This window comes from Protopterus annectens, chromosome 3.part1 (assembly GCF_019279795.1).
Source record: "Protopterus annectens isolate FY-2018-M chromosome 3.part1, PAN1.0, whole genome shotgun sequence".
In the NCBI taxonomy this organism is placed as follows: Eukaryota; Metazoa; Chordata; order Ceratodontiformes; family Protopteridae; genus Protopterus; species Protopterus annectens.
The window spans coordinates 1,677,349,948-1,677,373,436 of NC_056732.1; the positions used below are offsets into that span (position 1 = coordinate 1,677,349,948).

At 42.4% G+C, this 23,489-nt stretch overlaps 1 protein-coding gene across 1 annotated transcript in view; it reads right to left on the bottom strand.

Moving 5' to 3' along the window:
- The window catches only part of LOC122797835 (vomeronasal type-2 receptor 26-like), a 159,509-nt gene that overhangs the window by 85,604 nt on the left and 50,416 nt on the right, over positions 1-23,489 (bottom strand). The window contains exon 2 of the mRNA XM_044066356.1: positions 18,425-18,652. Coding sequence (XP_043922291.1) covers positions 18,425-18,652 — 228 coding nt within the window. The remainder of the gene's footprint in view (positions 1-18,424; positions 18,653-23,489) is intronic.

Sequence of the window (23,489 nt, forward strand, 5' to 3'; positions counted from 1 at the left end):
GTGGTACACCTTGTTTGCTGTAGCATAGACTAGATCCAGGCCTGCTGAATGTAGCTTTGTTTGTATGCTTGTTTGCTTGTTATTTCCCTGAAACACGAATTCCACCTGAAACACAGCTATACAGTGCCTTTGTGGATCCCTAGTGACATCTGCATTGCTTACTGTACTTATTTCCTTGTTTCACTTGACAGAACGTTACTGTTTGTCATTATTGCATTTAAGTTACCTGTAACACATTGCATATGAGTTACCTGGCACTTGCTCACTAAAGCATTTATATATGCCAGCACTAACAAATTAAACGCACTATACCCTCACAAACTCACCTTGAGTACCTTGTTCCCCATTGGCCCTTTTTGTTGTTAAGAATAAAGGAATTCCCAATACTATTCTAGCATGTCCAAAGGTCAGTTGTCAATCGCCTCTCCGGTCCAGCTGGTGAATCTGGGAATCTTGAGGCAATGTTACAACTGCCTCATGTACACAGACAACCCTCTCCTCCTCCCAACAAATTCCAACACATGTGAGAGATGCAACCATATAGCCAAACTGGAGGCTAAGCTCTCTCAACTCAGTACTGGCAAAACCTGTCAGGTGGAGAAGGAAACTACAGTCACTACAAATCCAGTCTCACATAGACCTACCACGACAGCAATCCAAACACATACACACATGAAAACATACTCGGAGTCTGTAAATAAAATCCTGCCTAAGCAGCAGACACCTCCAAAGCAGACACATAAGCAACTGCTACTCCAGAACAGAACACGTGCAACACATAGCTCACAAAACCAGTGTGCCAAACAGTCACAGCCCTTAAGGCTAAACAACACACCTGATACACTTGTAATAGGTGCCTCTATCGTCAGGTACACTGACGTCCCGCTCACCAGGCTGAACAAGGAGAAGGTCATGGTAACATGCCTGTCAAGCACTATGTTCCGCCAGATAACACAAGCACACAGGTCACTCCAAGGCATGTACAAATATGACTCAGTCATTGTCCATGCCAGTGTGAATGACCTGAGACGTACCTCCCTGGACTACATAAGAGACATAGAGGAGCTCTCTGAGCATGTGGCCCAGGCTGGTATGACCCTGACCTTGAGTAGCATCTTACCCTCACCAGGAATAATGTCACAATATGAAGACAAGATAATCACTGTCAACAATTGGCTTAAGTTTTGGTGTCATTCAAAGGGGATCCAATGCCTGTCAGCGTGGGATGACATGCTTGACAAGCCACGATGCTTTGCTAGGGACGTCTTGCACCTGTCACCCATGGGCTTTCAGATATTGGCAAAGGCTCTTGCTACCCCCATAGTGCCTTTTTTAGGCACGGCTCAGAAGACAACACCACCTCCATAGGTATCACAAGGGATAGGAAATTAATAGTAATGCTACTCAATGCCAGCAGTGTAAACCTCAAGATGCATGCACTGGAAACTGTCCTTAGCATGGAGAACATCATTATCTGTGCAGTAACAGACTCCTGGTTCAAAGCTCCCAAGAGCACCCCAGCACTGCCAGGTTATACCTCATACCATGCTTGTTGGCCCCAAAACTTGCACCGAACCAGAACAGGAGGGGGAGTATCCAAATTCATCAGAGATACACACACCTCCAGGTTGGTGGCACAGAACGAAGCATCAGAGACTATCCATGTGCAACTAACAGTGGGTAAAACTGCATTCCAGTTCATAGCCTGGCACACACCACCCTCCCAAACCCAGGAACCCCACTTGGCCTTCCTGAGAACACTGGAAATATGAAGGTCTCTCCAAACACCATTATATCAGTGGACTACAACTACCCAAACATAGACTGGGAGCATTACTCTAGCTCCAACACCCTAGCTCAAAGGGTCCTAACATTTATACACTCAAATGCTATGGAACAACTTGTTACCACTCCCACAAGAGGGGAAAACATACAGGACCTGTTCATCACCAACATGGGGACTCTATGCTCCAGACCAGAAGTGTACCCCTCACTGGTAAGATCAGACCATAAACTAATCTCACTGGATATTCACATCCCAACCCCACCCCCTGCCCACAACACCACAGTGTAAGACTTCTCTACAGCAAATTCCACACCCCTCAAAACTGAGGTGGAATCCTTCAAAGCCCCCGGGCCTGTGGAAAATACGGCCCAGACCACAGAATCCTTTATAAACGCATTCTATGAACACCTTCAGGAATGCATGGATTATGTAATCCCAAATACACACAAGACCCAATCCTACAAAGGCAGACGTCCTGTCTGGTGGACCACAGCCATAGCCAAACTATACAATAGAAGGAGGAAGCTACTACATGATAGAGGAAACCCAAAAAAGGGGAGGCATCTCTGTTCAGTGTTAGCAAAATACTACGGGCACTCATAAAATTGTCTAAGGACAGCTTCGACAGATGAAATGCACAGGACACTAAGGTAAATCACAAGGCTTTCTTTAGTCATGTTAGGATCCTGGGTGAGAATTCCCAGATATGCTCAGAATTAGTCCAAAATGACAAAAGACTACACCAAACCCACAGACATTGCCAACATCCTAGCTGAGAGGTTCAGCGCAAACTTCTCCCCCCCTCCCCACCAGAAGGGCAAATATCTATCCCAGCAGAGTGCTGCCCCCCTGACATCTCAGATGCTCAGGTAAGAGCCTCCCTCTCAAAAGCAAATAACACAGCATCAATGGGACCAGACAGTGTCCTGGGCTGCATCCTACATGAACTCCAAGATGAGCTAAACCCAAACATAAAACTACTGTTCAATCTCAGCCTTACCACGGGTTATGTACCCAAAGAGTGGCATACAGCAACAGTGGTCCCTCTCCGCAAAGGTGGTGCCTCAATGGATCCTGGAAGCTATCACCCCATAAGCCTGACTAGCTTGGTCTGCAAAGCTATGGAAAGGATCATCATGGACCTCATACATAAAGATATTGGGGACCTACAGACACTGGATCCTACCCAGTGTGACTTTAAGGGTAGATCCTGCCTCTTACACCTGGTTGATTTCTTTGAAACAGTCACCAAGGCCATTGACAAGGGGAAGGTGGTCCACACAGCCTACCTGGACCTCGCAAAAGGCTGCGATACAATACCCCACTCGGGCATCATAGATAAGCTCACCAGCTTAAATATACACCCCTATGTCACTAGATAGGTTGCAAACTGGCTCAAGGACAGAACCCACATGGTTAGAATTGCTGGAGCCATGTCAGACTCCAAACCAGTTATAAGTGGCATCCCACAAGGCTCAGTCCTGGGACCTCTCTTGTTCGGTATATATTTCTCGGAGGTACAGGCCAACATGGAAGGACTGTGGCTGACCGAGTTCGCAGATGACTGCAAACCGGGTGCCATAATCGACTCTCCAGCCAACACAAGCATTCTCCAAAAGGGCCTCGTAGAAACAGACAACTGGTGCCAGAGTCATGGCCTCAAGCTAAATGCCACAAAGTGTATAGTCATCCCTTTGGTAAAAACAAAGTGGCCACAAATGGCCACATAGGTGGTAATCCATTACGTACTGAAGACGTACTTAGGAACATGGGGACCAAAGTTGATAGCAATCCCTCATTTGACGACCACGTGGCCAAAGTGGTTAGAAAAACATTTTATATAGCCCACCTAATCTTGACAGGATTCACATCTCGATCAGGGGAGGTCATCATGCTCCTTTACTCATCCGTCATCAGGACCATATTTGAGTACAATGCCCCTTTTGGGATTTACCTTACCAGACACCTGCAGCAACTGGAAAGACCACAACAGTACCTCACCAAGAGGATCAAAGGGCTCAAACAGATGCCATATGCTGCCCAGTTAACATAACTCCGTACTCAGTGGCATACTGCCTGCTCAGAGGTGATCCGTGCCAGACGTATAATGCCATGTGCAACCCAGAAGTAATGGACATGCTGCTCCTCAGAAAATCAAACTCCCATCGAGCTTTGCGCTCGAGAGACTTGAACCTCAGCACTGACATCAATAGGACATGCTAGAGGGACAGATTCGTAACCCAGAGGCTCCCTTCACTCTGGAATAAAATCCCAGTCTAGGCAGAGTCCCTCATTGACTCTCTTCAAGAGGAATCATGATGAGTGGATGGGGGAATTGTAGGTGTACCCTGGGTATCACTTCTGTGTCAATGTTAGACAGAGGCACAGTATACTAACCTCAGAAAAGGGCATAGCAACATTAATCACTTCTGTGTCAATGTTAGACAGAGGCACAGTATACTAACCTCAGAAAAGGGCATAGCAACATTAATCTAAATTGGGTGGCGAAAGCCAAACACACTCTGTCTTGGCTTATACATGCCCTAGGGCAGATAGCCTAGTATGAACCTATGAATCTATGAACCTATACCCACACCCCCAGGTTGTTGCCACAGTGTGACGCATCACAGACTATCCACATGTAACTAACAGTGGGTTAAACTGACTTCCAGTTCATAGCCTGCTACGGACCACCCTCCTAAACCCAGGTAACCCACTTGGCCTACTTAAGAATACATGAATATCTGCAGGTGTCTCCAAACAACAATATATTGGGCAGCTTCATTTACCCACAGATAGACTGGTAGCATTACTGTAGCTCCAACACCCTAGGTCTAAGGTTCCTAGAATCCATACACTCAATTGCTATGGAACAGCTTGTTACCACTCCCACAAGAGGGGAAAACATGCTGCACCTGATCATCACCAACATGTGGACTATATGCTCCAGCCCAGACGTGTATCCCTCGCTGGTAAGATGACACCATAGACTACTCTCACTGTATATTCACATACCAAATGCAGCCCCTGCACAGAAAACCACAGTCATAAAGTTGTGTAATGCAAATTCCATGTATTCACATGAGGCAGGCTTCAGACATGTGAACTATTTAAGGTCACAGGTACATATGTCTATGTGGCACACACATACCTCGTGTGCATTGACATTACTGATATAATCAATGGCATTACATATTAAGAGCAACACCCCACACACATGGACAAACTGTGTGACAAAAACACACATGGCATTTGTAAGATTCAAACCCCTACCTAAGTATGTTATGACACTTGATAAAGAAACATTAGCAGAGTGCACTATTCACATTACTGGGAGGTTTCCCGTCTCCTGCTGTACATATAAGGTGCTGACATCATCAGTGTTTAGGAAGAGGAATGTGCATCATGTAGTGTGTTCTTCTAGTTGCCAAAAGGGACATTTCTTTCACACAAAATTGCACGCACACACACTGAGAATTTGCAGGATTCAAACCCCTACCTAGTTATATTACAATATTTGAGAGAGATGCATTCGCAGAGTGCGCTATTTGCATTACTTGGAAGTTTTCCTTCTCCTGCTGTACTTATAGGGTGCTGACATCATCAGAGTTTAGAAAGAGGAATGTGCATCATGTAGTGTGTTCTTCTAGTTGCCAAAAGGAACATTTCTTTCACACAGAATTGCACACACACTAAACCCCCTCACCCAAACGCATACACTGAGCATTTGTAGGATTTAAACCCCTATCTAATTATGTTATGACACTTGAGAGAGATGCATTAGCGGAGTGCGCAATTTGCATTAATGAGAGGTTTCTCTTCTCCTGCTGTACTTATAGGGTGCTGACATCATCAGTGTTTAGAAAGAGGAATGTGCATCATGTAGTGTGTTCTTCTAGTTGCCAAAGGGGACATTTCTTTCACACAAAATTGCACACACACTGAGCATTTGCAGGATTCAAACCCTCACCTAGCTATGTCATGACATTTGAGAGAGATGCATTAGCAGAGCGTACTATTTGCATTACCTGAAAGTTTTCCTTCTCCTGCTGTACTTATAGGGTGCTGACATCATCAGTGTTTAAAAAGAGGAATGTGCATCATGTAGTGTGTTTTTCTAGTTGCCAAAAGGGACATTTTTTTCACACAGAATTGCACACACACTATAACCCCCCTCATCTAAACACACACACTGAGCATTTGCAGGATTCAAACCCCAACCCAGCTATGTTATGATACTTGAGAGAGATGCATTAGCAGAGCGTGCTATTTGTATTACTGGAAGGGTAACCTTCTCCTGCTGTACTTATAGGGTGCTGACATCATCAGTGTTTAGAAAGAGGAATGTGCGTCATGTAGTGTGTTCTAGTTGCCAAAAGGGACATTTTTTCACACACACTAACCCCCCTCACCCAAACACTGAGCATTTGCAGGATTCAAACCCCTACCTAACTATATTATGACACTTGAGAGAGATGCATTAGCTGAGCGCGCAATTCAAATTACTGGGCATTTGCTTTTCACCTGCAGTATTTATAGGGTGCTGACATCATTATTTATAAAGGGGTATGTACATCTATTACTATCTGTCAGTTAGGGGGATAGCATATATATGCATTAACAGCCGCCTACTTCTGGGTCAGATATGCACATCAGCACTGCCAGGTTATGGTTTATACCATGCTTCGTGACCACAGGACCTGTAACACACAACACAACCAGTTCAGACCACCCCTCCCAAATCCAGGACACACACTTTGCTTCCCTGGGAACAGTGCAGGATATGAAGGTGTTCACGTACACCATTACAGTGGTTAACGTCAGGTACATGTATATTGTGTGGGGGAACTACTCAGGCCTCAACAACATCACCCTACAGCCACTACAATTTGTGAATCCATGTGCTATGGCAGGACCACTCACCACAGCCACAAGGGGGAATACATATTGGACGTGACCATCTGCAACATGGTGACTCTATGTTCCACACCAGAGGTAGACCACCATTGTTAATATCTGACCATACCCACCTTTCCCTGGACATCCATATCCCATCCCCACCCCCAGGCAAGGTCATCACTGCAAACAAAGTATTTATCAAAAGCAGACTTTGCACTTGTGAAGACTGGGGTGGAAGACTTCAAAGGACCCATGCTGGGGGATTATACAGGCCACTCTGCATAATCCTTGACAATTGCATTCTATGAGCATCTGGAAGGTGTGCATTGATCATGCTATCCCAAATAAACCCATGACTCCTCCGCAACAGGACACCTGTCTGGTGTACACCAGCCATATATAAGCTGTACAACAGAAGGAGGGAGCTAATACATTACAGAGCAATATCCCACAGAGGGAGGATGTCTCTGAACAGTACTGGCATGACACTTCAATCCCTCAAAATCATCACGTCAAAGTGTTGACAATGAAATTGTCCAGACACTGCAGATAAGGCTCCCCTCACTCTGTAATTGACGCCCAATTACTGTTATAAGCCCTCACCAACCCTCTTCCAGCAAACACCAGCCACATGGATGTGACATAGCAAATTCAACCCCTGGGATCTCCACTGTGTCTCTGCTTGACGGAGGCACAGCACACTATCCTCAAATGGTGCCTTCTGTGACCTACTTTACAGAGGCACAGTAGCCTACTGTACTGGGGAGGCAGATGCCAAGCACACTCTGGCTAAGCTTTTATTCCCTAGGGCAAACAGCCTCGTATTGACCTCTACACCCATATGTTTAATTTTCAGATGCACAATATTTGTTGCTGATAAACTGTTTGCAGGTCTTTATTGCCATAGCATTCCCTGTTTCTATGAACAACTTGTGTATCTGTTGAAGATGTTTGAATATGAGAGGGATCCACTATTTCACTTATGTCTCTGTAGTCATTTAACTGTGTGCACTGGGCAGATTGCTGTATTGTGGTTGGTTCCTGGATTAACACATACAAATACCAGATATGTGGGGCCAACTGCTAAACTGAGACATGGCCCAAGTGTGTGAGCATGTCCAGTTCAGGCTTTCCATGGCATGTTGCCTGACATATGTCTCATTTATCAAAGTGTGCGAGCATGCCCAGTGTGAGCTTTCCATATGTTGAAATCTGCAGTCCACCACATTTGTGGTTGTGTGTGAACTTCAACAAGATTTCACATTTATAGTTGTGTGTTGGGTGTCATGTTGTGTACTTACTGCCCAACTGCTTTGTGTCTGAACCCAACAGTGATTATACTGTGCCTGCAGGGTTTCCATAGGATAGTTTGCATACAGTTGTCAACATCCTTTCATACTGACCAAACACTGTAATATCGTATAGTGTACTGGTTCAGTACTTTCACTGTGGTGGACAGTATCCTGGCTTTCAGTCCTATCACTGCTTTACATATTCATAGTGAGAACACCAGACTGGTTAAGGGCCAGTTGTGCACATATGACCATGTTGCATTATGTTCAGATATGGACTACTTAAACCAGGCTTGTCCAACATTGGTAGTGTATTCCGCAACTTGGGTGGACATTGACAAACACTAGCGATGTGCCCTAGACCATTTCTAATGCTAGTCCGAGAGTGTGTTTGTCCTTCAACACACATTGTAACTGGATTTTACCATGACATATTTCAAGGTTAGTATACTGTGCCTCTGTCTACCCATGACATAACAGTGATACCCAGGGTAAACCTACCATCTCCCATCCACTCATCAAGATTCCTCTTGAGGAGAGTCAATGAGGGACTCTCTGGCTAACCTGTACTGGGAGTTTACTCAAGAGTGGGGGGAGCTTCTGGGTTATGGATCAATCACTACAGCATGTCCTATGTATGTCAGTGCTGGGGTTCAGGTCTCTCATGTGCATAGATCACTGGCATTCAGATTGTACAAGGTGCAGCATGTTCATTGATTCCAGCTTGGACATGGCTTTATACATCAGGCACAGATTGCCTCTGGGCAGGCAGTATGGCACTGTGTGGAGCTGCAGTTTGTTTAATCAGGCAACACATGGCATCTGTTCGAGCTCTTTGATCCTCCTGGTGAGGTACTTTTGGGGTCTTTCCAGTTGATGGAGGTGTCTGCTGAGGTACATCCCACAGGGGCCATTGTACTCAATTGTGAGGCTGATGAAGGATGACTGAAGAGGCACAATGACCTCCCCTGATCTAGATCTGACTACCTTCATGATTAGGTGGGTATATGGTATGTTTCTGTAACCACTACAGCCACATGGTTGTCAAATGCAAGATATCTATCAACTTGTGTCCCCAGGTCTCTTATTACTTATAAAGTACTTAATGGGTTAACACCTATGTGGTAATTGGTGGGCACGTACTGTTTATCTACAGTGGATGACTATACACTTTTCTGCAATTAGCTTGATGAAATGGCTCTGGCACCAGTTGTCTGTTTCTATGTGGCCCTTTTGTAGGATGCTTGTGTCAGCTGGAGGGTCAGATATGGTGCCCAGTTTGTAGTCCTCTGCTAACTTGTTCAGACACAGTTCTTCCATGTTGGCCTGTACCTATGGGACATATATACCAAACAAGGGAGGTCCCAGGACCGAGCCTTGTGGGATGCCAGTTGTAGCTGGTTTGTACTCTGACATGACTGCAGCATTTCTGACCATGTCAGTTCTGTCCTTGGGCTGGTTTGCAACCCCTCTACTGACATAGGGGTTTATATTTAAGCTGGTGAGCTTATCTATAATGAACACGTGGGGTATTGTATGGAAGGCTTTTGCAAGGTCCAGATAGGCTGTGTGGACCACATTCCCCTCATCAATGGTCTTGATGCCTGTTTCAAATGAGTCAAACATGTTTAAGGGGCACGATCCGCCCTTAAGAAAGCCACACTGGGTAGGGTCCAGTGTCTGTAGGTCCCCAATATCTTAATTTCTGAGGTCCATGATGATCCTTTCCATAGCTTTGCAGACCAAGCTTGTCGGGATTCTGGGGTGATAGTTTGCAGTATCCATTCAGGCACCACCTTTGTGGAGAGGGACCACTGTTGCGGTACACTGCTCTTTGGGTACATATCTTGTGGTAAGGCTGAAATTGAGCAGTAGTGTTATTTGGTGTTCCATTCTTCTTGGAGTCCATGTTGGACACAGCCCAGGACACCATTTCGTACCATTGATGCTGTGTGTTTTGCTTTGAAGATGCTGGCTGTTACCTCAGCATCTGCAATGTCAGGGGGCCAGCACTCTGCTGGGATAGATATTTGGCATTTGGGGGGGGGGGTTGCACTGAACCTGTCAGGTTGGATGTTGGTAATGTGTGTGTGTTTGGTGTATTGTTTGTAATATTTGAGTGATTCAGAGCATATCTGTGAATTCCCAACAAGGTTCCTACCATCAGTTAAGAAAGCCTTGTGATTACCCTCAGTGTCCTGTACAATTTGTATCTTCATAGGTTCATAGGTTCATACTAGGTTATCTACCCTAGGGCATTTATAAGCCTAGCCAGAGTGTGTGTGGCTTTCGCCACCCCTTGCTATGTAAATATTATGCCCATTTAGGGTTTACTTTACTGTGCCTCTGTCTAGACATGACACAGTGAAGACCCCCAGTGCACATCTACGATCTCCCATCCACTTGGCAAGATTCCTGTTGAAGAGAGTCAGTGAGGAGCTCTGCCTAACATGGAGTGGGATTCTGTTCCGGAGTGTAGGGAACCTCCGGGTTATGTATCTGTCCCTCCAGCACATCCTATTTAATTATGTGTTGAGGTTGACATCTCTTGCTCTCACAGCTCTGATGGATTTGGATTTTCTGAGGTGGAGCATGTCCATTAATTCTGTGTTGGACATGGCCTTGTACATCGGGCATACATCGCCTCTGAGTAGGCAGTATGTGACTGCATACAGCTGGGGTGTCTTCAGCCAGGCAGCATATAACATATATTTGAGACCCTTTATCCTCTTGGTGAGGTACTTTTGAGGTCTTTCTAACTGTTGCAGGTGTCGGGTAAGGTACATCCCAAATGGGGCATTATACTAAATTATGGGCCTTATAAGAGAAGAGTATAGGGGCACAATGACCTCTGTTGATGTAGATGTGAATCCTTTCATGAAAAGGTGGCCAATATAGAAGGTCTTCCTAGCTACGTTGGCAATGTGAGTGTCACATGAGAGGTTACTGTCCACTTGTGTCCCTAGGTCCCTGATTACTTCTTCCATACGTAATGGATTACCACCTATGTGGTAATTTGTGAGTACCTTGTTTGGTATTTGGTGAGACATTCATACTCTCCAGTGTCTTCAGGAAGGCTGAGTGGGGTTCCTGGGTTTGAGAGGGTGGTCTGTAGCATGCTACACACTGTACAGCAGTTTTGCCTATGGTTAGTTGCACATGGATGGTCTCCAATGCTTCGTGCATTGTCAGTAACCTGGACGTGTGGGTATCTTTGCTGAATATGGATACTCCTCCTCCTTTTGTGGTTTGGTCCAGGTTTTGGGGCCAAAAAGCATGATATGAGGTATAACCTGGTAGTGCTGGTGTGCTCTCAGGAGCCTTGATGCAGGTTTCTGTCACTGCACAGACATCGATGTTCTCCATACTGGGGAGGACCTCGGGAGCATGCATCTTGAGGTTTAGACTTCTGGCATTGAGCAGCATTACCCTTATGTTTTTTCCACTTATGTTTTCTAGGGAGGTGGGTTTGTCTTTTCAGCCTTGCCTACAAAAGGCACTATGGAGGTGGCAAGAGCCTTAGCCAATATCCAGATGCCCATGGGGTGACAGGTGCAAGCCATCCCTGGCAAAGCAGCGTGGCTTGTCAAGCATGACATCCCAAGCAGACAGACATTGGATCCCCTTGGAATGACACCAGTAATTGAGCCAATTGTTAAAGCTGATCATTCTGTGTTTGTACTGTGGCATCATTCTTGGTGAGGGTAGGATGCTGCCCAAGGTCAGAGTCATACCGGCCTGGCCTACATAATCGGAGAGCTCCTCTATGTCTCTTTTCATGTAGTCCATGGAGGTACATCTCAGGTCATTCACATCAGCATGGACTATGACTGAGTCATATTTTTCTTGCTTTGGAGTGACCTGCGTGCTTGTGTTATGTGCCGGATTGTAGCAGCCTACAGGCAGCTTACTGTACCCTTTTCCTTGTTCAGTCTGGTGAGTGGGACATCAGTGTGCCTGACTATGGAGTCACCTATTACAAGTGTATCAGGCATGTTGTTTGTCCTTACGGGCTGTGACTGTTTGGCACACCGACTTTGTGTACTATGTGTTGCATGTGCTATGTTTGGAGGTAGTGGTTGCTTGGGTGTCTGCTTTGGAGGCCTCTGTTGATGTGGTGGGTTTGTAATTAGAGCCTCAGGGAATGTTTTTCTGTGTTTATGTCTTTAGTTTGCAGTTGTGATAGGTATATGTGAGGCTGGGTTTGTGGTGTGTGTGGTTACCTTCTCCTCCTGACTAGTTTTGACAGTACTGAGTTGAGAGAGCTCAGCCTCCAGTTTGTTTAAATGGTTGCATCTCTCACATATATTTGTATTTCTTGGGGGGAAGAGAGGGTTGTCTGTGTACATGGGGCAGGTGTAACATTGCCTCAAGATTCACAGATTCAACTTGTTGTAGCTGCCCTTAGTGGATTCTATGAGTGGCCATATTTTTTGCCATAATACTGATCAGAGATTACTTCCCTTTTTGAGTTTACTCTATCATGTAGTAGCTTCCTCATTCTCTTTCATGGTTTGGTAATGGCTGGGGTCCACCATGCCAGATGCCTGCATGTATAGGATTGGGTCTTGGTTTTATTTGGGATTGTATAATCCATGCATTCCTGACAGTGTTCATAGAATGCATGTATAATGGGTTCTGAGGTGTGGCCCATATTTTGCACAGGCACAGGGCCTTTAATGGATTCCACATCAGCTTGGAGGAGTGCAACATTTGCTTTACACATGTTTTTCACTGTGGTTTTCTGGCCAGGGACTGTGGTCAGGATGTGTATATCCAGTGTGATTACTCTATGGTCTGATCTTACCAGTGAGGGATACACTTCTCATCTGGCCATAGAGTACCCATGTTGCTGATTATCACATCCAGTATGCTTAACCCTCTTGTTGGAGTGGTACGTTGTTCCTGAGCATTTTGGTTTATGGATTCTAGGAACCTTTGGCCTAGGGTGTTGGAGCTACAATAATGCTCCCAGTCTATGTTTGAGTATTTTCAGTCACCCAATATAATGTTGTTTGGAGAGCTTGATATTTTCATGTGTTCCAACATAGGCCAAGTGCAGTTCCTGGCATTAGGAGGGTAGTCTGTAGCAGGCTACAAACTGGGAGGCAGTTTTAGCCACTGTTACTTGACCATGGCTAGTCCATGCTGCTTCTTGTTGTGGTACCAACATGGGGGTGTGGTTATCCTTGACAATTATTGCTAGTCACCCTCCTTTTGTAGTTTGTTCCATGTTTTGGGGCTGTAAAGCATGGTATGAGGTGTAACCTGATAGTGTTAGGGTGCTGTTGTGAGCCTTGACCCAGTTTTCTGTTACAGAACAGATATCAACATTCTCCATGCTGAGGGGAGTTTAGACTGCATGCATCTTGCAGTTTAGACTTCTGGCATTGGGTAGCATTGCGTCTAGGTTCTTATCCCTTGTGATACCTATGGAGGCGGGTTTGTGTTTTGAGCCTTACCTATGCAAGGCATGGTGGGGGTGACAACAGCCTTTGCCAGTATCCAAAAGGCCAGGACTGATAGGTGCATGCCACCCCTAGCAGGTGGAGCATCATGTCTTGCTCAGCATGTCATCTCAGGCTGGCATGCATTGGATCCCCTTTGACTAACAGCAATACTTAAGCCAATTATTGTAATTGATCATCTCATCTTCATATTGTGGCATCATGCTTGGTGAGGGTAGGATGTTAGTCAGGGTCATCAATTTTGCATATACTACATGGTGTTACATTGCTTAACACATGGCAATCATGCCTCAGGTGGTGCTGCAGGGCTGCCTATGTTGGATGCACATACTACACTCCCTGTACATGTTTGAAAGCAGGTTGTGTCAACTTAGGCATCCCTTTTACTATATGTGTGAGTCAGAGAGAGGTATCATTTCCAGGGTCCCTACTGAGTCAGTGTATATGCTATGCGTTGCCGCTTTGCCAAGGCCAAGGCATACTGGGCACACCTCCTTCTACCTACTGGGGCAGGCTTAGGTTGTTCCTCCTCCAAGTCACACTCTGCCTGTGATTGACTTGGCAATGGTGGGGGGCTGTTTGGCCCAGCCCTATGGTGATCCTGCTGCAGCTGTTTTTGCAGAATCATATTATGTAGCATAGCACATACCATGACAATTTGGGTACATGTAGTTGGTGAGTACTGCAAGGCTCTACCAGAGGTGTCCAGGCACCAGAACCATGACTTGAGCAGCCCAAACACATGCTCAATTACATTTTGTGTTTGTGCGTGTACCTCATTATGGCATTCCTGTTCAGGTGTATGTGCATTTCTGATGGGTGTCATCAGCCACAGCTACAGTGCATATCCAGCATCCCCTACTAAGTGACCATATGGGATGTCCCCATTGGCAAATGTCTGGTACAGCTGCGTCAGATGCCAGATATGGGAATCATGGTAGCTTCCAGGGCAGCCAGCACACACATTCATTATTATGCCCTGGGCATCACACATGACCTGGCAGTTGATGGAGGGGAAGCCCTTGTGGTTATTGTAGGCCCTACCCTACTCACTAGCTGGTGCTTTGATGCGTATATGTGTGCAGTCTATTGCACCCACTACCTCAGGGTATTCCGCTATTTGCTGGAAGAGATGCATATTGCTGGCCAATGCCTCATGAGAGCTGGGGAAATATACATGATCTCCGACATGTGCTGACATGGCATCTAGGAAATGGTGCATTACCCTGGATGCTGATGCCTGTGAGATCCCCATCATATGTACACCAAAAATACGAAAAAACAAAATGTAACTTTTTTTTTTTGGCAAACACATTTAGAAATAGATGAATTAATGTGGCAGATCAAGACTAGAGCCCATATACATCCTGGATTAAATGAATATATCTCTATTAGATGTATTTTGAAATTATTAGCCCTTAAAAGATGACAGTTCACGTTATAATATACATTATACATTGTTAAATATGGTAATGGCTGATCATATGCTGTATTTTAATATTAATGATCAACCCATATAGTAATTGATGAATTATTTATTGAGTAGTAGTTTTTAGAAAATAACAAGTTTAAGTCACAAGTTTAAGTCATAAGTTTTTACTGTTAGGATAGATGGTTGGATTATTGTTGCCGAAAGCGTTTAAAAGTTGGTTCAAACACTATTTATTATTATTAGTAGATCCATTTTTGTGTGCTTTTTTGTGTGTTGTTTTTATAAATATATATTTATGCTTCGTGAGAATTTCAACTTTAGTAGAAGAATTGAATTTTGCATTTTTTAGGTTTCTATTACCTATTTAATAATGGTTCTTGTATAATGTTTTAAATTACATTTTGGCTGGTTTTAATGTACCTTTAAATTATGAATGAAATGTAAGATAATTAATTTACATAATTACTTTGTCTATTTAAGACGGCTTAATTGATTCTGTATGTATGTCTGAAGAAGGCGAGGTAAGCACCTTGCTGAAAGCACTTACAATAAAACAGTTTTAGTTGATTTGCTGGCTCTTATCGATTCCTTTCGCCTGTAAAAAGTTAGATCCCCATCATATCACCAGTTGGTCTCTTCAAGGTACCTGCTGCTAGTATTCTTAGGCCAACACATACCTTGGATTCCATTGGGATGGGTTCCCCTCTGTCGGTTCTGTGTGTGAGGCGTGGCCTGCACAGCTCAACAATTTGCTGCAGGAGGTCTCTGTCCACTCTATAGCGCTCCACTATCTCCAGCTCATGTAACCCCTGGTAGGTGACCCTGGGCCTGTACACTCTTCTCCGTCTCCTCACTGTGGGTTGTCTTGCAGCATTTGCATTGTCACCACCCTCAGCAAGTCGCCTATGTCTCCTTATAACTGCTATGGCAGCCCCTAGCATTTTTGGTCTGAGTGAAGCTTTTTCAGTTTTCACTTCTAATAGCTTACTCCTGTCTTGCAGTGTCTCTTGAGAGAAACATACTGCACTGCTGTTTGCAGAGTTTTAAGTGATGGGCTGGGCTAGTATTCTGCCTGTGTAATTGCCTGCTTCTAATTGTTTTCACCTGCTAGCTCTACCATTATTCCCTGCTAGCTTCCTACTATTTCTCCTGCTTCCTTTTTCCTTTCTGTTTCCTCAGGGGGGAGGAATGCGCATACCAGCAAAAACTCGCTCACAGTGGCTGACACGAGCACACACATGCTTACACAGACTAGAATCTGCTTATTCGGGTTAAAATGCACGCAGACCAGCGCAAACAGGCTGACAAGTCGTTACACAGACTCCTACATGCTTCCTGTGCCTTAGACGCGTGCACTCATGCTTACACGCTTGCACTCTATCTTACTTGCGCCTCCCAGCACACACACGAACGCATGCACGCCCAGCAAGAAACTTTGGTGTTATCCATAGTGTACGCCTTCCATTTCTTGGCTTTCCCATGGCTATCTGTTGACACTCCTCTTTGCATGATGTGTGACTGACATCTTTCACATGCCACTTTCATCCAATGGGCTTGATTTTTTTCTGACATTCCCCCCTGTGATGTCACCTATCTCCTACTCTGTTACTCCCCCTTATCTAACTCTTACACTACACGGAATGTGCTCATTTGCTATGTGACTGTGAGATTCACTATCCTACCACTCATTTACATAGGATTGCCTACTAATGCTTAGTTACGGGTCTTACACTCAGCTTCCCCCCTTAGCAGCCACTACACGGTGGCCATGTTGTTTTCAGTCTGCTAGTCCCTGCATTGTAAATACATGCATTGCATAAAACCCACATTTGTGGGTTTAAACCGTTATTTTTAGGTTTTTTATAGCGCAGCCCATTTGCGCGGCGCTGCGCTACGTTTAAATAATTTCATGTTTGCATCAGGTTACCTTGCCAATGGCCACATATTTGGCCATTGGCATGCTGCCTGATACATATGCACCCTTTATTTGGAGCTGACAGGGCTCCATTGTGTTATTTGCAGAAACGTACTCAGTTGTCAACTGAGTACATTTCTGCGCCGAACACGACTCTTACATGGGCTGGTTTCAGCTTCGTGGATCGCTAAACTACCTCATTTGCATGCCTTTTGGCTGCAAGCGAGGTAATTAGCATATCCACGCTCTGTCCGTGTAAGAGACGTTTTAGCTGGTCTCTTACACGGAAATTCAGGCTGTTCCTGGATCGCTATGGCTGCATGGAGTCTTACACGACTCTTAGACTCCGTGCAAACCATCGTGAATCCTGTCCAATGTGTTAATCCACACCCAAGTCCTTTTAAAATTAGGGCCATGGTAAAAGCTGACATTTTTTAAGTGCCTCTGTTATGGCCTTATTTTAAGCAGTGTTGGTATGTATTTATGCATGTATTTATTTGTATTTCGTAACTAAGGTAAAGCACTGATTCATGGACCTTCTTCAGGCTCGATCTGGGAGCACTTCCTGGTTAATGACTTGCTCAGAGTCACAGTTAGGCAGTACATGTTTAATTACTGCCAGCAGTCCATCCCTGCTCAAGATATAGAGTGAGGTATCCCGTGTTTTCCCATGACAGGCCTTGCAGTAGCAACATATAATGCCTGATTCCCCTTGTTAGATATGATTTCTCCATGTCTCACCCCCTCCTTACTCTAGCAGTCTATTCTATTCTTTCAGATAATGTGATGTCTGCTGTAATCTGTTCTGCTTGCATGTGCTGGTCTGATCATCTGTTTCAACTACATTACTCAGATTTGTATGGTATTATTTCTATTGTGAGAACAAGTACCTTGACTTTTCTCTTCACCATCTTTTCCTCTATCCTTACCCTGGTGACTGTGCTTATTTCTTTCTATTTCTACTTTACATAAACCACTGATTGTAGAAACAGCCACTTTGCAAACCTCATTGGCACTCTGTTCCTTTAGATCAATGCCGAACTTCTGTTTGATTCACTGTTACAGACTGTACCTGAAATTCTGAATAGCTGGAGGGATAAGTGACCCTTTTTTAAAAGATAGCTATGGAGAAAACCTCCAGAATTCTACACATAAGTCTTAATAACACAGTTTGATTACTTCTGTTATATCTTAGCCAAGTAGACAACTATTTTTAATGCAGAAGACACAAAATATTCTAAGTACTTCATAGCCTTCTGCAGGTTTCTCAAACAGGAAATCAGCCTGCAAAAAGGAGGATGGAAATGTTCAACAAGCATCATTCAGACTGATCTTACTTTATCTTATAATTTATAATGACTTATTCATAGAGTTTTGTGAGAGACTCTGAATGTTGTCATGGCAGTGCAGGTGTGGGGGCTGAAATAAAGCACATTTTTCTTACACAGTAATGACATTCTCACTGTAGGTTTTTGGCTTACTGTGCTTACCCAATTACCAAAAACAGCCAAACAGATACTACAAATAAAATTGTCATTTAACAGTGTATTCATGTTGCCTTATAATTTATATAAATATACCATTTAACTTGATGACCGGACTAGAATAGATCTTGTCATGTAGTCATATTACCTGCTGGTATCCTTCGCCCCACAAGATGGCGCTCTCATTGATGTGCATTTCCTGACCAGCTGGGGCCCGGAAGTCAAATGTTCCAATTTCAACACTCCTGCCAGTTCCATCGATCAGCTCTTGCCAGTTTACAAAGTCATACACTGCAGGAGGTTCACTGTTATCCTGAAAATATACTTTCTCACCCCCAGTGTTGGTAAAATTGACATTTCTCACGTAGTGTGTAAGCTGCAAGACAAAATGAAAAGGAAAAACTATATGACATGACTTTATATTTCTTAGTAATTAAATGTCATACAACCCTCCCACATTTATTTATTTATTTTATTTATTTATTTTACATCTATTTACCGGTAAAGTCCAACTAGGTGGTTGCCCATTTTCACACACACACACACACACACACCCACACACACACACACGTATGTAAATATATATATACATAGCTCTCTCTCTCTCTCTCTCTATATATATATATATATATATATATATATATATATATATATATATATATATATATATATATACATATATATATATGTGTGTGTGTGTGTGTGTGTGTGTGTGTGTGTGTGTGTGTGTGTGTATATATATATATATATTTATATATACATATATATATGCATATATATATATATATATATATATATATATATATATATATATATATATATATATATATATATATATATATATATTTGTAAACACGGTTAACTTGTGATCAATGAATAAGACAAATAAATTGCTGATTCACTTTTAATGTCTGTGAACTTCAGAAATACAACATACATACAAAATCACAGATTTAAATAACAAAATTAACCATCACATACTTAATAGCCCAACCATAACCTACTATCAATTTGTCAATTAGACATAATACCTAATCTATTTAAAGTAACAAAACTATTATAACTGTGAATAATTTTTCTTAAAAAAAAAATGACTCTGAGAAAATACACATAATACTTCATTCATCCAAACTAAATAATGCTTTTATAAAGTGTGACTAATAAATTAATCAAATTAAATTAAATTAGATTAGAGTCACAACCTATATGCTTTCAGGAAACATTTGATGTTTATTGCTTCATTTAAGCCTGGGAAATCTGCCACATTCTAATTTAATTTTTGTTCATTAAATAACTGATCGTCTACTTTTTAAAACTGAAAGGTGAATTTTTGCAATCTAAACATACAGCTGCATGTTTTTGAAATCCTTATTTTTAATAGCAGAAATATGTTCATAAATTCTTTTGTGTAGGGTTCTTATACATATATATATGCAACCAATTTTATATAGGGAAAACTATAAGAACCCTACACAAAAGAATTTATGAACATATTTCTGCTATTAAAAATAAGGATTTCAAAAACGCTTTGGCAAAACATGCAGCTGTATGTTTAGATTTCAAAAAATTCACCTTTTCAGTTTTAGAAAAAGTAGACGATCAGTTATTTAATGGGAACTTTAAAATTAAATTAGAATGTAGAGAAGCTCTGTGGCAGATTTTGCTAGGAGCAGATGAGTTCCCAGGCTTAAATGAAGCAATAAACATCAAATGTTTCCTGCAAGCATATAGGTTGTGACTCTAATCTAATTTAATTTAATTTGATTAATTTATTAGTCACACTTTATAAAGCATTATTTAGTTTGGATGAATGAAGTATTATGTGTATTTTCTCAGAGTCATTTTTATTAGATGACAATTTTTTAAGAAAATTATTCACAGTTATAATAGTTTGTTACTTTTAAATAGATTAGGTATTATGTCTAATTGACAAATTGATAGTAGGTTATGGTTGGGCTATTAAGTCATGTGATGGTTAATTTTTGTTATTTAAATCTGTGATTTTGTATGTATGTTGTATTTCTGAAGAAGTTCACAGACATTAAAAGTGAACGAAACGCGTAATTTATTTGTCTTATTCATTGATCACAAGTCCTTGGTTGGCACTGTGTTTTTTACAAAGTTTGTGGGTGTTTTAACATTCAGTTAATATATATATATATATATATATATATATATATATATATACATATATATGTATATAAACCTTGGCGCGAAATGATTGTCACCGCTGAAGTGATACTCCAACCCCATGAGCAAAATGGGAAAAGGGGTTGAGGATGGATAGATCTATGTATCAATATATATATATATATATATATATATATATATATATATATATATATATATATATATATATACATATATATATATATATATATATATGTATATATGTATTCCAACACAAAAATGAGTGCACTGTTTGCATGAATCAGAGAAATGGTGCACTGTCCCAATTAAACACACTTTTCAAAACACGACCAGCACTCAAAATATTTAATTCTTCTGCTGACTTTTGCTAGTTAGGGAACACAGTGGATTACATGTCTGCTCATGACTGGCAGTGGAGTTTTACGGTGTTAAGTTGCCAGCTGGTACCCAACCTTCCACAGAAGACACACACACACACACACACACACACACACACACACACACACACACACACACACGCACACACGCCAGTTTAGATTGTCCAATCCAACTACAGCATGTCTTTGGGATGTGGGAGGAAACTGGAGCACCCAGAGGAAACCCACATAAAGGACATGCAGAATCTGCACAGAAGACACCCCAGCTGAGGATAGAGCCGGAGAACCTCTTGTTGTGAGGCGACAATGCTAACCGCTGCACAGACCTCCCAACCATCCCGAATTACTCGGTTTTTACCGAGTTTTGGGGTCCAAATGAAGGGGTGCCACGATTCCTGAGTGTCACCCCTTCATTTCCGATTTCTTTCTTTTGTTTTTTTATTTTTTACATTTTTGTGCTGTCGGAGCTGACGTCATCACGTGCGCGATGACGTCAGCTCCATCAGCACTAACAGCCAGTTGGAACTGAGCTCAAGGAGCTCACGTCATCATTTCCGGCTGGCTGTGAGCAGTAGCTGCTGAAAGAAGCAGGCGGGGAAGTGTTTTAACTAACTGTTGCTGTCGCCAAGCCGAGAGAAACAGGCGGGATTCGAGAAGTGTTTTGAACTAACTCAACTGTTGCTGCCAACTGCCAAGCCAAGAGAAGAATTGCTGGCTTTGTTTTAGCCTAGCCAAAATTACTTTGGTGCTGCTGCCGAGCAGAGAGAAGGGCTTTGCTTTGACGCTGCTCCCATAGTGACTTAATGGATCTTCTGCTGTATCATCTGCTGCTGTTTTGGAAATAACTTTGGATTAGGTAAGGAACAAAGGGTGTGTGTGTGTGTGTGTGTGTGTGTGTGTGTGTGTGTGTGTGTGTGTGTGTGTGTGTGTGTGTGTGTGTGTGTGTGTGTGTGTGTGTGTGTGTGTGTGTGTGTGTGTGTGTGTGTGTGTGTGTGTGTGTGTGTGTGTGTGTTTACACACAGGAGATTTCCATACAGCCATTAATGCATATTTTATGACTTTGCTATTATCAGCACTTAAAGCAGATATTTTCTAAAACACAATTTGGAAGTAGCAAATTTACAATACGAAACAGCGTTAAGTCCTTGCTTTTATAGCATTAAAACTGCCAAACAAGTCATTCTTATATGTTCAGAGAGCCTGTTGCTTAATGGAGTGGAAAAAAAAGCATAAAATTATCATTTATTATGTTATCAGCCAAAACAGGATTACATATTTTACTCTGTTAATCTTTAATGGATTTTGGTAACTGATATTTCACACTCCTTAGAGTTTTAACATATCATGTGAGACTGCATAAAATTGAGGTTTATATTATATTTGACTGTAGTAAGGAGTTCAGTTACCAAGGCAGAACATTTTCTTATACTAACAGGCAGGTTGGTCTATATGCATAGGGAGCAGTGTCTAAGAGATCTACCACCATTTTTTAGTGGTTGTTGGCCATATTAAGAATGCATTCATAGTGATACTAATCTTATCTCTATAGCAGTTTGATACAAGTCCAGCAAATATGATAGGCCATGCCATGGTTAATTACCTGTACATGCTTAAATTCTAGAGTTAAATGGTTGTACATTACATGATGGCTAAGGTTAGCAAATAATATTGATGTTAGAACAAACTGAATGTATTGACTGGTGCAGTGATCTTTATAGATGGATAACCTCAAATGCTGATAAAATTGTTTAGTTTATAGCTAGTTTCACTTAACACAAACATATATAGGAGAACTAACTGTAATCTTTGATAGAATGTCAGTGAAGCAGCCACACCTTTGGCACAGGAGGATAAAGTACTGACTGCAGCCCAGCTGGAGGGTTAACCAGCTGCTAACATAACACTCTTATTGTATGTCATGTGCACGCCATTGTAAATTTCTGAAAACAGGCATAGGTAGATCAGCAAAAACAGCAGGAGGTTCTGAATAGTACTGATTTTTTGTGTTGATCTAAAGTAGTCAGTGACTAACAAGAGAATATCCCACTGCTTCTTCCTATTTATTTTTTTCAGTCTGTTGAGGATCAGGAAGTGGACTAAGGCTAACAATATATTGGTTTGTTAAAACTGCAGTGCTATGCTATTAATTCCTTAGTGCCTGCTTCAAATGACTGGTACTACATGGTCAATAATGTAAAACTGCAAGTCGCATACAATGTGTGTGTGTGTGTGTGTGTGTGTGTGTGTGTGTGTGTGTTTGTGAAAATGCCCCCAATTATGTAATCTGGTGGCTACAGGTATTTAAGCTCAAACCCTGTACCTTTGGTACAGGGTAAAAACTAGAGACTAAAGTCCCTAGCCACCACCATTTCTCAGCTTTGCTCCATTTTTTTGTGCTAAGAGTTAAGAGCTATGGTGACAACAGAATTTGTATTTCCCCATTACTGGCTTTGTTGTTTGTCCAGGTTTTTTGTGCTGAGATGTTGAGAGCTATGGTGAGAAGTGAGAACTGAATTTACTAAATGATAGCTATTAAGTTACAGTCTTCCTATTGTTAAACTGCTGATTTAGCATAGTGGTATGTTGCACTGACTGTAATGTCTAGTGTTCTGGATGCAAGACTTGCCAGTAACATGTATGGTGGTAACACAGCATTTTATTCTAGCAACTTTCCAAAATTATACA